At 44.7% G+C, this 15,748-nt stretch overlaps 1 protein-coding gene across 3 annotated transcripts in view; it reads left to right on the top strand.

Annotated features, from left to right (window-relative positions):
• MEST (mesoderm specific transcript) overlaps positions 1-15,748 on the top strand; it is a 38,687-nt gene that overhangs the window by 18,202 nt on the left and 4,737 nt on the right. For 2 of the 3 annotated variants that reach the window (XM_069765367.1, XM_069765369.1), the window contains exons 7-11: positions 2,385-2,425; positions 3,992-4,062; positions 5,727-5,828; positions 7,627-7,703; positions 8,970-9,033. In XM_069765367.1, the coding sequence (XP_069621468.1) occupies positions 2,385-2,425; positions 3,992-4,062; positions 5,727-5,828; positions 7,627-7,703; positions 8,970-9,033 (355 nt within the window). The remainder of the gene's footprint in view (positions 1-2,384; positions 2,426-3,991; positions 4,063-5,726; positions 5,829-7,626; positions 7,704-8,969; positions 9,034-15,748) is intronic. The other variant, XM_069765370.1, reaches the window with a different exon arrangement.

Below are 15,748 nucleotides of genomic sequence, written 5' to 3'. Positions count from 1 at the left end.
GATGCTGTATGGCGGCTCTTTTTTTGCGGGACAACATGACGCTTTCAGCGGTACCATGGTTATTTATATCTGTCCTTTTGATCGCGTGTTATTCCACTTTTTGTTCGGCGGTATGATAATAAAGCGTTGTTTTTTGCCTCGTTTTTTTTTTTTTTTTCTTACGGTGTTTACTGAAGGGGTTAACTAGTGGGACAGTTTTATAGGTCGGGTCGTTACGGACGCGGCGATACTAAATATGTGTACTTTTATTGTTTTGTTTTTTTTATTTAGATGAAGAAATGTATTTATGGGAATAATATTTTTTTTTTTTTTTCATTATTTTGGAATATTTTTTTTAATTTTTTTTACACATTTGGAAAATTTTTTTTTTACTTTTTTACTTTGTCCCAGGGGGGGACATCACAGATCAGTGATCTGACAGTTTGCACAGCACTCTGTCAGATCACTGATCTGACATGCAGCGCTGCAGCCTTCACAGTGCCTGCTCTGAGCAGGCTCTGTGAAGCCACCTCCCTCCCTGCAGGACCCGGATCCGCGGCCATCTTGGATCCGGGGCTCGAGCAGGGAGGGAGGTGAGGAGACCCTCGCAGCAACGCGATCACATCGCGTTGCTGCGGGGGGCTCAGGGAAGCCTTCAGGGAGCCCCCTCCCTGCGCGGTGCTTCCCTGCACCGCCGGCACATCGCGATCATCTTTGATCGCGGTGTGCCAGGGGTTAATGTGCCGGGGGCGGTCCGTGACCGCTCCTGGCACATAGTGCTGGATGTCAGCTGCGATAAGCAGCTGACACCCGGCCGCGATCGGCCGCGCTCCCCCCGTGAGCGCGGCCGATCGGCTATGACGTACTATCCCGTCCAGGGTCAGATAAGCCCAGGGCACCTCGACGGGATAGTACGTCTAAGGTCACAGAGGGGTTAAAATTATTGTATATATATATATATATATATATATATATATATATATATATATATATATATATATATATATATATATATATATATATACATATATACATACATACATACATAATGTGTGAAAGTGGCTTTAGGGTGCATTCCTGTTAGGCTTGTACTTTTACCCTTGTAGCTATTTCATTTTCAGTTTTGGCCGATATGAGTTACGGCACTGCCTTTCAGGGCTGATATCCAGCATTCTATAATGTTGTAGATAAGCCCCAACCCGACCTGGGAGAACAACAGAAAAAAACCTTTTATTATACTTACCTGCGGGGCCGGGGAGCTTGTGTGGATGATGCAGGGACGCGTCATCCACACGAACCAAGAAGGAGGACATCGATCGTAAGAAGATGGGAGGCACCGGACCATAAAGAGCTACACCCTCAGATCAGACCACCCCGCAGGTGAGTATAATTTATTTTTCAGTTCTTCCAGGTCGGGTTGGGGGCAGTTATACAGCATTATAGAATCCTATATATCTGCCCTGAAAGGTGGTGGCCGTATCTCATATCGGCCAAAACTGGTGACAAGTTCCCTTTAATAGGGTTTACATTGATCAGTTACGTGATCCACTGATAGCCAACTTTCCTTGCAGAACTGAGAATTGGTCAATATTGCATTTTCCCTTCATCATCATCATCATTATTATTATTATTTATATAGCACCATTAATTCCATGGTGCTGTACATGAGAAAAGGGATACATACAGAGTTATAGATATCGTTTACAGTAAACAAGTTTACAGTGACAGACTGGCACAGAGGGGAGAGGACCCTGCCCTTGCGGACTTATATTCTACCGGTAATTTTGTTCTCTAAGATAAGGCTGCTTTCACAGATCAGTTTTTTGCCATCAGTCACAATCTGTCGAATTTTGAAAAAAAACGGATCCGGCAAATGTTGCCGCCGGATCAGTTTTTTTCCTCATAGACTTGTTTTAGCAACGGACTGTGACAGATGGCCTCACATTTCATCCGTCTTTCGCTGGATCCGTTGAAAATAGTTTATCCGGCGGCCGGAGAAAACGGACATAGCAACTTTTTTGTGTCCTTCGAAAAAACGCACAGAGATGTATCCGTCGCCGTCCGTCATTTGCTAGAATGGAAGCCTATGGCGCTGGATCCGTCAAAATGAAGGAATCCGGCGACAGATTCCATTTTTTTAACTGAGCATACTCCAATTTTTTTTTTTTTTTTTTTTTAAGGATCCAATTAGCTGGATCAGCTAGTCGTTTTTTTTCAACAGTCGACAGATTGTGACTCATGGCAAAAAACTGATGTGTGAAAGCAGCCTAAATCTTAGACCTTTTGTTTTGGTGGAATTTCTGTGACTGTTAAACTACTAATACATGAAGTTTATTTTGTGTTTATACACTTGTAGGCATGCCATGCATGATGGTGTTTTTTTTTTTTTTTTTTTTAAATTACAGGAATCTTCCCAGAGAATCACTATCCCAGATTAATTCAGAAGGTCTGTTCATTTATGGATAATATAAGATTATCATTTCTAGAGTTTTCATGTGTAAATCTAGAGCAGAAAGCCATTATTTTGTTTGAAAATGCACAAAAGATTTTCATATTAATAACTTGTAACCAGGGCCGTATTTAGAGTTTCTGCTGCCCTAGGCACGTTTAGCGCTGCCTCCCCCTTTGGTGAGTATGACACTATCGGCAGTGACTTTGGCAAGAATCGCTGATGTGAAAGTCGCCTTTTGCAGCAGATCACTTACAGCAACACTGCGTTTGGCCTCAATTCATAACATTTAGATTCTGTTACTTACATCGTTTGTTGATCCTGGCAATTATGTCCCCAGATACCCCAATATCTATGGGGACATAATGGGTATGGGGTATCTGGGGACATAATTACCAGGATCAACAAACGAAGTAACAGGATCTAAATTGTATGAATTGAGGCCAAACGCAGTGTTGCTGTAAGTGATCCGTTACGCGTCAGATAACGGATATGGATAAAAATTTGCTACAAATGTACCCATTTGCACATGGTATGGGCTTGTAGTATTCAGTTACCGCAGCAAGGATTTTTGCACTAAGCACTTTCTATTAGGTGTTGTTGGTAATAGATTTATAAAATATATTTAGATTCTGTGGCATGTATTAAAGGGAACCTGTCACCTGAATTTGGCGGGACTGGTTTTGGGTCATATGGGCGGAGTTTTTGGGTGTTTGATTCACCCTTTCCTTACCCGCTGGCTGCATGCTGGCCGCGATATTGGATTGAAGTTCATGCTGTGTCCTCCGTAGTACATGCCTGCGCAAGGCAAGATTGCCTTGTGCAGGCATGTACTATGGAAAGACACAGCATGAACTTCAACCCAATATTGTGGCCAGCATGCAGCCAGCGGGTAAGGAAAGGGTGAATCAAACACCCAAAAACCACGCCCATATGACCACAAACCTGTCCCGCCAAATTCAGGTGACAGGTTCCCTTTAACATTACACATCTCCTAGTATAAATTATTCCTGGTTGTTCTTTGTTTCTCATTTATTTCATTTTTGTGATATTCCCTTGTTTGAATTTAAATTTTTGTAATTCATAATGTCTAATAAATTATTAATTTTAAATCAATATATGCTATTGGAATATTTTTCCTCTATTTTTCTTCAAATACACATGAGGGATTTTGATGAGTCATACGTTTTTGGAGGATGTTATGACTATTTTGGACTTTTGATATGTATAAAACGTGCCCTCAAGTGCCTAGTTGGCAAATACAGCCCTGCTTGTACCCCAAGTTTAAAAGGTGTATTGTTCGACCCTTCTGTCATTACTAACAAGGTACTGAGACCCCCAACCACTGTGTACATCTAATGCCAAGTCAGAAGCTCTCTTGTTCCAAAAAAAGAAAAATGTATCTGAATATAGGCCGACATTTTGATTATGCTTTATTTCAAGTTCTGCTTTAGTAGAAGGATTTAGGAGAGTGAAACCAAGGATAGCAACTCATTTGAAGTGGTATTCAGTTTTCATAGATGGTGCCGTGTTAAAGCAAAATATTTCTTTTCCTATCATTAGCTGCTGAAAGATGGAGGGATTATTTCTCCAGTAATAACAAGGCTGATGAACTTTTACTTCTTTAGCAAAGGGTAAGTATTAACATTTATATTATAAACAGATGTGATAACCTGGCTGGAAAAATAGGAAGGAATTTTGCGATTACTCCAGAACTTGCTTCTTGTTGTATTAGTCGTGCTCTCACACTTCGCAATTTTCATTGTCTCATATGTCAATAGTGAGTGAATGTTGATTTTATAGCAATAAATGTGATAAATTGTGATATGGTAAAGTGCAACAAGCTATGTAAAATATATATATACCCGTATATACTCGAGTATAAGCCGAGATTTTCAGCCCACTTTTTTGGACTGAAAGTGACCCTCTCGGCTTATACTCGAGTCAGTGTCGGCGTGGGGTCGGCAGGTGAGGGGGAGCGGCGGCTGTCACATACTCACCTGCTCCTGGCGCTGTCCCTGCATGTCCAATGGTCTCCGGGCAGCTCTTCCTGTGTTCAGCGGTCACGTGGTACCGCTCATTAAAGTAATGAATATGCACGCATATTCATTACTGTGATGAGCGGTACGTGACCGCTGAACACAGGAAGATATATTATACGAAATATATAGTGGCATGTAGAAGTTTTACGCAGGAGAGGTCATCTTTCTGATGATTCTTCCATGAAGGCCATATTTGTGCAGGTGTCTCTGAACAGTAGAATAATGTACTACAGCTCCAGAGTCTGTTAAATCTTTCCAAAGTTCTTATGCAGTCAAGCCGGGATTCGGGTTTGCCTATCTAGCAATCCTATGAGCAGCTGTCACTGAAATGTTTCTTGGTCTTCCGGGCCTCATCTTGATTTCCACTGTTCCTGTTACCTGCCATTTCTTAATTAACTTGCTTAAAGGTACCGTCACACTCAGCGACGCTGCAGCGATATAGACAACGAGCCGCTGTTTAGGTCGCTGTAGAGACGTCAAACACAGCAACACCAGAACGATGCAGGAGCGATCCAGTGACGTAACGGCCACTCACTTCTCGTTCTCGCTGGTTGTTAGCTCCATGTAAAACATTGCTGGCATCGTTGCTTTTGATGTCAAACACGCCGACCTGACGACGAAATAAAGTTCTGGACTTCTAGCTCTGACCAGCGATGGCACAGCGGGATCCTGATCGCTGCTGCGTGTCAAACACAACGAGATCGCTATCCAGGCGGATCGCTGTCTTTCTCGTTGCAAAGTTGTTTAGTGTGACGGTACCTTTACTGTTCACAATAACAGTAATTTTGACCAGGGGTGCCCAAAACATTGCCACTGTAAGAATTCTTATCTTACAGTGATTGAGGTTCGGTTAATAAATTACACATAAGAGTGTGTATATATACAAAAGTATACATTGTGTAAAATACCTTCTACATTTTATGAGATTTATATGGAGATTTGCATAAAGGAAGATAAAATACAATAAAAAAACTATATATTTACATTTATTCTTGACCTTCGTTAGTTGTATAAGTTACCAGAAATAGGCCTGAGGTGTGAAGAATTCTTATCTCCAGTTATGCCCCCTTGGCATGGCCTTGCTATCTACTTAGAACATCCCCTTGGTTGGTGTCTTCTCTTGAAATGTATTTCGTACAACAGGAATGTACAGTAGATCACAAAATAACAACAGTTTATAATATTGTAATTGCAGAAGGATAACCTATGTTATGTGATACTTTTGTAGTCAGGATTTATTTACTTTGTGTTGGCAGTATCGGTGAAGTATTTGGTCCTTATACTAAGCCTTCAGAGTCTGAATATTGGGACATGTGGACTGCTCTCAGGATTAATGATGGCAATCTAGTAGTAGACAGGTAAAGCATAATAAATCAACTTTGGTTTTCATAGGACAATGAATGTCTTATCTCTGTACCAAAGCTAGTCACCCAACATGAAACTTACTGTACATACCGTATATACTCGAGTATAAGCCGAGATTTTCAGCCCACATTTTGGGCTGAAAGTAACCCTCTCGGCTTATACTAAAGTCATACCAAGGGGTCGGCAGGGGAGGGGGAGCGGAGCTGTGTAATAATGCTCACCTGCTCCTGGCGCGGTGGCCCTGGTTCCCCGGCGCTGACAGCTTCTTCCTGTAGTGAGCGGTCACATGGTACCGCTCATTACAGTAATGAATATGGACCCGACTTCACTCGCATAGAGGTGGAGCCACATATTCATTACCGTAATGAGCGGTACCATGTGACCGCTCACTACAGGAAGAAGCTGCCTGGGAACAGACGTGAAGGGACCGCGCCAGGAGCAGGTGAGTATGACGGGGGGCAGTGCTTGATATTCACCTGCTCCCTGTTCCACAGTCGGCGCCGCTGCGTCTTCCCCGTCCTCTGCACTGACGCACAGGTCAGAGGGTGCAGTGACGCGATTAGTGCGCGCCGCCCTCTTCCTGAACGTCAGTGCAGAGGACGGTGAAGACGCAGTGGCGGTCGGCGCTGGAACGAGGACTATGTGAATATAGCAAGTGCCGGGGGCCTGAGAGGTGAGTATGTAATTTTGTATTTTTTTAATCGCAGCAACAGCATATGGGGCAAATGTCTGTATGGAGCATCTTATGGGGCCATGTGCAGCGTTATATGGGGAAAATATCTGTATGGGGCCCTGTGCAGCATTATATGGGGCTAATATCTGTATGGGGCCATGTGCAGCATTATATGGGGCAAATATCTGTATGGAGCATCTTATGGGGCCATGTGCAGCGTTATATGGGGAAAATATCTGTATGGGGCCCTGTGCAGCATTATATGGGGCTAATATCTGTATGGGGCCATGTGCAGCATTATATGGGGCAAATATCTGTATGGAGCATCTTATGGGGCCATGTGCAGCGTTATATGGGGAAAATATCTGTATGGGGCCCTGTGCAGCATTATATGGGGCTAATATCTGTATGGGGCCATGTGCAGCATTATATGGGGCAAATATCTGTATGGAGCATCTTATGGGGCCATGTGCAGCATTATATGGGGCAAATATCTGTATGGGGCCATGTGCAGCATTATATGGGGCAAATGTCTGTATGGAGCATCTTATGGGGCCATAATCAACATTTGTGCAGCATTATATGTGGCATATTTTAATATGGAGCATCTTATGGAGCCCATCATAAACTGTATGGAGCATCTTATGGGACCATCATGAACTTTATGGAGCATTATATGGGGCTCCTGATTCAATATGGATATTCAAAAACACTTAAACTACTGATGTCTCAATTAATTTTACTTTTATTGGTATCTATTTTTACTTTTGACATTTACCGGTAGCTGCTGCATTTCCCACCCTAGGCTTATACTCGAGTCATTAAGTTTTCCCAGTTTTTTTTGTGGCAAAATTAGGGGGGGGGTTGGCTTATACTCGAGTCGGCTTATACCCGAGTATATACGGTATTTAACTTTTATTCATCTCAAGTAGACCTTCCAGAAGGTGGTCATTTTCCTACAAGTCCAGAAAGTAGGGTTACTGTCTGTTTTGTCAATATCTAAGGGCTTCACCTACTAGAGTTGAATAGAAGTTAGTTCAAATTAAACTGCTAAATAATTTCAGCCTTTGTTTCCTAAATGTACAATAATGTTTTATAACCTTAATATTGGTTTTTAGTATTTTACAGTATATAAACCAGCGCAAAAAGCACAGAGAACGTTGGGTGGGAGCTTTGATCAATACATCAGTTCCATGTGAGTAGTAATTTTTTTTTTATTTTTTTTTTAGCAAATCAAATAAAGTACGTGTATCCATGAACCTAGAAGCAATAATCATAGTGGAACATAGAAAGATGATTAAATATATTCTGAAATCTAAAAGAATTTCTCATAATCCATCTAAACTGCAATATAAATAATAATATTACAATATCTAAGAATATAGAGTTCTTATAATCTCTAATTGTAAAGCTCCCTAATTATAGTGGGTTTTGTGTTAAAGAGAATCTTTCAGTAACATTCGTCCTAAGCAAGCAGGGACACACCGCAGGATTCATCAGTGTAAAATAATTCCAGGGATACCTGTTTCACGATTATATCTCCCATCAAAATTCATCTTTTATTTATGTGCAAATTAGCTTTACATAGTGCACTTGCAACTCATGGTGCTTCTTTGGGCCAATTTTAACTTCTTGATTGACAGTGAAGATCAGAGATAACGTTATGCAGCAGATCCTCTTTCTTCACTATTAAGTGAAAGATGGCACAGTCCGGGAGAATCGTACAGGAATCAAGGACTGCAAGTGCACCAATACGCCCACAAGTGCACTTGCAAAGCTAATTTGCCAACATATAAAAGACCAATGTTAGAGAACCTCCGCCTTCTAACCGCAAATAATAGGACTTAAGCCATTCCTGATTTTTTTTTTTTTAAAGTTTTTATCTATTAAAGGGTTATTCTTATCTCTGCCTTTCATAACTGAGACAGGAAGCTTCTAAGTTCGAGCCAAAAGAGGCGAGTCCAGGGATACAGCCAAATGGGAGTTATGGCAACAGCACAGCAGAAATTGCTACATTATTGGTGTATTTCTTGATAAATATTGCATTACCGTCTTCTTTTTTATGAATTATGGTAGAAAACATACTGGCTGACTGATAAATGAGCTTTATTTTCCATCTTTATTGCTCCAATGACAGGTTCTAACTTCCTCCCCATGCCCTGGGTCAGCACATTAGCATCCTTTAATTTGCTAAATACTACCCATTAGTCTCCTTTCAGACAAGCATAATATATATTGGTGCAAATTATCTGTCCCTCTCCCTTCCATGATTCTACAAAACTTCAGGGAAAAACTAAAAATTCAGATCATTGAACTCTGCAGGTGCCAAAATGTAAAGTACCTTGATGCTGTTCTGTGCTGATTTTAGAAACCCTTAACATATTGTCAGTGTGATGTTAGCAGAGCAGTTACTTACCAAATCCTAAACTGTTCTGTTACCATTTGCATTTTATACCAATAGTGCATTTAATTTATGGACCGTTGGATCCAGTCAACCCCCATCCTGAATTCTTGGATAAATACAAGTAAGTCTCATATACCTTTTAGCTATTAATTACACCTCCATTCTATACCATTGGTGTATAACACAGGCCACCAAAGCTGTATGCGTTGGATTGTAAGGAAACATAAATCAATGTGCTATTGTATAGAGAACATAATGGGGTAAAAAAGAATAGAGACATTTAGTAACTGTGTAAGGCTGGCATGCGTACCTACTGGTAAAGATGGGTACGCACGCTGCATGCCAACGTAGGTGGAGCTGACTGGAGGAGGTGCGGCAGTGGGTGGAGCTTCACGGAGGACGTATGCAGCCCTCCTCAGCACCTCCATCTGCAAATGTGAAACCAGTCTAATACTAACACTTTATTCAGGGATTTTACATAATCCATCTTGGCATCACGAACATCCAACCCATTGGTGAGTTTGACAAAGTTTGTGCAGAAGACCAACTGGCTGGAGATCAGGTTTCTGGTCAGATCATAAAAAATGCCAGTGGGGTAAACTAGAGTATGATTGAGAGTCTGCCCTAGTCTAGTGGAGGAACCAAGCTGTTATGGAGGCAATATGGATGTGATGTTGGGGCTGATTAAAAAATAGGGATTTTTGTGTACTCACCGTAAAATCCTTTTCTCCGAGCCATTCATTGGGGGACACAGACCGTGGGTGTATGCTGCTGCCACTAGGAGGCTGACACTAAGTGATACAAAGAACGTTAGCTCCTCCTCTGCAGTATACACCCTTCTGCTGGCTCTCAGCTAACCAGTTTGGTGCAAAAGGAGATCAATAACAACATATGAGCATATAGCATGTTACATTATATATATGAGAGTATAGCATGTCAAATTATAAAACAAGCAAAAGCTAATAATACGGTGGGAGCTGTGTCCCCAATGAATGGCTCAGAAAAAAGGACTTTACGGTGAGTACACAAAAATCCCTATTTCTCCTACGCCTCATTGGGGGACACAGACCGTGGGACGTCCCAAAGCAGTCCCTGGGTGGGGACAACATCAGATCAGGCCCTGTGTAACCGCTACTTACAAGTGCGACACCGCGGCCTGCAGAGTCCGCCTGCCCAGACTCACATCTGTGGAAGTCTGGGAATTATAGTGCTTCAAGAATGCATGCGGACTGGAAGAACTCGCAAGCTTGCAGGCGTGCTGGGTCGACGCCTGGTGCCTAGAATCCAAGAAACCTTGATAGACGGGGAGATAGGCTGACATCTAACACGGAAGGATTCCTGGATGGTGTAACAAATCCACCAAGCTAACATGGCCGATGAAACAGCTAAACCCTTCCTGTAACTGTCAGGAAGCAGTCCTCTTACAGTGAGAGAGCCCAAATAAAGTGCCCAACCTTCGGAAGGAAGCCATCCTCGAGACGTACCTACTCAGAGCACTCACCACGTCCAGAATATGGGGAACTCATTCCGTTATGTGGACTGGTGCCGAAAGAGATGAGGGAAGAACGATGCTCTCATAACTGTGGGAATAAAATACCACCTTGGTAATAAGGGACGGGCATGGCCTGAGGGCAACCTTGCCTTGATGGTAATAAGGGAAAAAAAATCTGAAAGAACAGAGCGGCTAGCTCTGAAGACTTGTCAGGATGATCGCAGAGAAAAAAGGGCAACCTTCCATGGTAGTAAAGTCTGTCCGGATCAAAAGGAGTCTACTGTAAGACTCCCAGGATCATTAAAGTCCCAAAGATCTAACGGTATGCGATTAGGGAAGAACCACGTGAAGACTCCCTGCAAGGAAGTCCATATTTGCAGTTTTGTTGCAATAAGACGGAAAAATACTAGTTCAGCAAACGAGAAAACCGGACATGGTCTGTGCGGATCTCCCAGGATCACTGGGGCCCTTCCTGCTTCTGAAAAGATCTCGGAGGTAGTGGAAGAGGTGTTAAGGAAACTGGTACCATGGAAGTAGAGCATGCACTGCGATGGCTTTTGGGCCTGGAGGCCGAACCCTGAACTTAGAGTACATTGGAGTTCAGTCTGGATGCCATCCTACCTATATCTGGAGTGCTCCAGAGAAGACATCTAATGGAAGACTTCTGGGTGAAGTTCCCACTGACATGAGGCAGGACCCTGACGGCATCCGCCGCCCAGAGTTCTACTCCTGAGATGTGTAGTGCCGAGATCACCAAATAATAGATCGTGGCTCAACAGAGAATGTGAGGTACCTCGGCCATGACGCCTGACCGTGGTTACCTGCTAGATGATTGACGCATGGCACAGATGTGGGATTGTCCGATTGAATCGGATGGGGTGACCCGCCAGAAGGCAGTGGACCTGCTGTAGAACTAGCTGTACCGTTCGGATCCCCAGAACAATGATCAGGAGGAGAGGACTGGCATCGGTAGTCACTAATAACCATTGGACTGGGAGAAATGATCTTCCCTGGATGAGGAAGGAGCTCAGACTACCCTCTGAAAGCCTGATTGACCTGCAGAAAGCGAGAGAAGGAAACTGCTTCCATTGTCATTACCAATTTTTCTCAGAACACTCCTAGCAAATCGAATGCAGTGAGGGGATGAGTGAACAAGTGCGCGAGCTCCCTGTTGAAGGGCCACAGCGTTGTCTCAATGGAGAATCACCAACCTTCTGGAAGATTCCAGGATCATCCTCAAAAAGGATATCTGCTGGGCTGGAAATGAGGAAAAAGTTGTCTAAGTTTAGCTGCCAGCCCAGGAGAGAGAGGGTATCGCAAGAGATATAGACGACTCGGCTCCGGGCTGAAAGAGTGGCTAGAAAGTCGACCAGATAGGGCAGGACGACCATGCCTCTAGGGTGTAAGAGGAACATGACAGCCCCATAACCCTTGCGAACACTCTGGGTGCGGTAGCAAGGCCGAAGGACAAGGTCGTGATTTGAAAATGCTGTTCGCGAGAAGGAAAGCAAAGGAATTTTTGAAGAGGGGAAAACATAGGAATGTGAAGGTAAGCATCCTGAATGTCGGTGGATGCCAGAAACTCCACCTTTTTCCGTTGAAGTAAAGGCTGAGCGGGGGAACTCCATCCGAAGAAGGGGAACCTTGTCAAGCTTGGCAGAAGTTTGAGGTTCAGGGTCGGTTTTACTTTTCGGTCCCCATTTTGGAACCAAGATCCCTTAGATCTAGACTGTCCTGGACAACTGATCCATTGCTGGTTGGGTCAATAGGAAATCAAAATAGTTAAGGTCTCTGACCAAGTGACCTTTGCTCTAGCATCACATGCGGCGGCTAAGGGAGGGTAGAGCGCTGAACTGGAGGCCGCAAGATGGAACTAACTAGATTTGCTATCTGACAGTCCGTTGTATTTTTAATTGATGACCCATCGGGTAGGGATACTGGTAGGTATACCACAGGAGATTCTACCCAGTTAATAATCCAAGTGGCAGAATGCACGGCTGCATGCATAAGGAGGAAAAACCGTCTCTTACTATCGCCGCTCTCTTTTGACTGTGTTGAGTTAAAATGATGAACCCTCGATCCACCATCTTCTTAACAGGGAAGTGGAGATGGATCGTCCCCCTTCTTACATCATCTGCTAAATAGTGGAGATGCAGAGGGGGTGTTCGGATGCCAAAAAAAAAAAGGAAGCCTCTGTACATCCACAAAGGTCCCTGGGTGGACAGGGCTGGTTGTTAGGCCTGGCTGTAGAAGAGGATACATGGAGGCGACACTCCATGTGCTTGTGTATTGCTAGTGTGAGGAGATCGGTCACCCTTAAGAATCAGACCAGGCATGGCATGGCATCTCATGTCTTAGGTGGGTATACGTGGATGGAATACCCCGCGTATTTGCATATTGGCTGAAAAAGGATATCGCGCTTGCAGAGGTTTCTGTCCAGTGGATCGCTTATCCGGACGTTCCCTGTCCAGGTGAATGGCAGATGCTCTGCGAGGGAGTTTAGTTTCCTCATGAGGGACACTGCGTGATCTAGAGTAGAACCAAAGTCCTCGTCAATCTACAGAGATTGGTTAATAATAGAAATAGGCGAATCCATCCTTTTCTGAAGTTCTGGTGAGTCCAGAACCAATACAATATCCGATCCATATTCAGACTCAGTTCTCAGCAAATCATTGGTGAGGAATCAGGAAATGAAGCTTCTGTTTTCTAGGCGCGTGTACGTTTCTAGACGCCTGTACATTTCTAGAATACTTGCGGCCCCTGCTAGCCGACGGCTCACATGAAGGAGAGGGACCATCTATATAGGTCCTGCGAGCACTCCGAGCCACAGAGGGATTCAATCTCTTGTCAGAGAATCCATGGGTTGCGGCAGTGACGAAACCCACTCAGGGAACTAGGTACTCTGGGATAAGCTGGGATCGGCGGCGGAGGGCTCCTGAGCTCATTTAGGGTGACTGGCTTCGGACTGGTCATGCGCCCTTAAAGGGAACCTGTCACCCCGAAAATCGCGGGTGAGGTATGCCCACCGGCATCAGGGGCTTATCTGCAGCATTCTGTAATGCTATAAATAAGCCCCCGATGTTACCTGAAAAAGGAGAAAAAGACGTTATATTATACTCACCCAGGGGCGGTCCCGCTGCTGGTCAGGTCAGATGGGTGTCTCCGGTCCGCTGCGGCGCCTCCCATCTTCATTACAAGACGTCCTCTTCTGATCTTCAGCCACGGCTCCGGCGCAGGCGTACTTTTCTCTGCCCTGTTGAGGGCAGACAAAGTACTGCAGTGCGCAGGCGCCGGGCCTCTGACCTTTCCGGCGCCTGCGCACTGCAGTACTATCCTCTGCCCTCAAGAGGGCAGAGCAAAGTACGCCTGCGCCGGAGCCGTGGCTGAAGATCAGAAGAGGACGTCTTGTAATGAAGATGGGAGGCGCCGCAGCGGACCAGAGACGCCCATCTGACCTGACCAGCAGCGGGACCGCCCCTGGGTGAGTATAATATAACGTCTTTTTCTCCTTTTTCAGGTAACATCGGGGGCTTATCTACAGCATTACAGAATGCTGCAGATAAGCCCCTGATGCCGGTGGGCTTACCTCACCCGCGATTTTCGGGGTGACAGGTTCCCTTTAAGACCAGGGAATGCTGGTCATGCGCCCTTAAGACATGTGCCTTTAAGATGCAGAGTCGTTGTGCCCCTTTAATACAAAACCATCGCCCCTGTGTGTGTGCCGGCAGGGTGGACCAAGATGGCCACCGGAGTTGCAGAGGTGGTAAAGTCTCGCACAGAGCGAGAGGCACCAATTTGGGGGGGTGGAGCCATAGACATGATGTGGGTGGAGCCTCGTGACTTCCATGAATAGGCCCAAGCCGGGGCCTAAATTTCTGTAGCCGTTGAGCAATACCAGTGTTGCCAAGGAAAGCGATCGCTTCCGTGCCAGGGAAGAAGCGCCAGAAAAGGTGGGCGGAGCCGCCATAGTGCAGGTGCAGCTTCCGGGATAGAGCCTACACATCGGCCGAAGCCGGGAGCTAAATTTTTGCAGCCGGCCGGAGCATTACCTCAGGGAGGTGGGCCACAGGGAAGCCATGGCTGAGGCTGTCTGTCAGCATGTGAATATCTCACTGTAGAGGCCATCGCGGACTGAATCCACTCACCATCGGTGCGCGTCCCGGCATGGAGCTGCCGCAATGACTGGGTTTCAGTGCTGAGGGAAGCGCGCGCTCTACTGTTCTTCAGGTATTGCAGCGTGGACGGTGCAAGGATAGAGGGGTAAACTCAATCGACCATCCCTTTGTTAGGGAGGTGGAGAGGAACAGTCCGCCTCCTCATGCCATCCGCTTTCACAGTGGGGGCTGCTCGAACGCCATGGAGAGGGGCCTCTGTACATCCACGGAGTTCAGTCCCCGGGTGGACAGGGCCAGTTGTCCGGCAATAGGCCTGGCTCCAGGAGAGGATACATGGAGGCGACACTCCATGTGTTCGCCTGCTGCTGGTGTGGGGAGATTGGGACCCGAAGGAACCGTTGCCCCTGAAGTGAGCTCAGGCATGGCTTCCCACGTCGCAGGAGAGGGTACGGGGAGGTACACTCCGCGTGCTCTCCTGTTGATGATTCGGGGGAGATTGGAACCTTGAAAGGATACGTCACCCCCTTCACTCCGTTAACCCCTTCATGACCCAGCCTATTTTGACCTTAATGACCTGGCCGTTTTTTGCAATTCTGACCAGTGTCCCTTTATGAGGTAATAACTCGGGAACGCTTCAACGGATCCTAGCGGTTCTGAGATTGTTTTTTCGTGACATATTGGGCTTTATGTTAGTGGTAAATTTAGGTCAATAAATTCTGCGTTTATTTGTGATAAAAACGGAAATTTGGCGAAAATTTTGAAAATTTCGCAATTTTCACATTTTGAATTTTTATTCTGTTAAACCAGAGAGTTATGTGACACAAAATAGTTAATAACTAACATTACCCACATGTCTACTTTACATCAGCACAATTTTGGAAACAAAAATTTTTTTTGCTAGGAAGTTATAAGGGTTAAAATTTGACCAGCGATTTCTCATTTTTACAACGAAATTTACAAAACCATTTTTTTAGGGACCACCTCACATTTGAAGTCAGTTTGAGGGGTCTATATGGCTGAAAATACCCAAAAGTGACACCATTCTAAAAACTGCATCCCTCAAGGTGCACAAAACCACATTCAAGAAGTTCATTAACCCTTCAGGTGCTTCACAGCAGCAGAAGCAACATGGAAGGAAAAAATGAACATTTAACTTTTTAGTCACAAAAATGATCTTTTAGCAACAATTTTTTTATTTTCCCAATGGTAAAAGGAGAAACTGAACCACG

The sequence above is a fragment of the Ranitomeya imitator genome, chromosome 4, assembly GCF_032444005.1.
Source record: "Ranitomeya imitator isolate aRanImi1 chromosome 4, aRanImi1.pri, whole genome shotgun sequence".
NCBI lineage: Eukaryota > Metazoa > Chordata > Amphibia > Anura > Dendrobatidae > Ranitomeya > Ranitomeya imitator.
The sequence above is the reverse complement of the archived record's forward strand: the minus strand, read 5'-3'. Positions and strand labels throughout refer to the sequence as shown.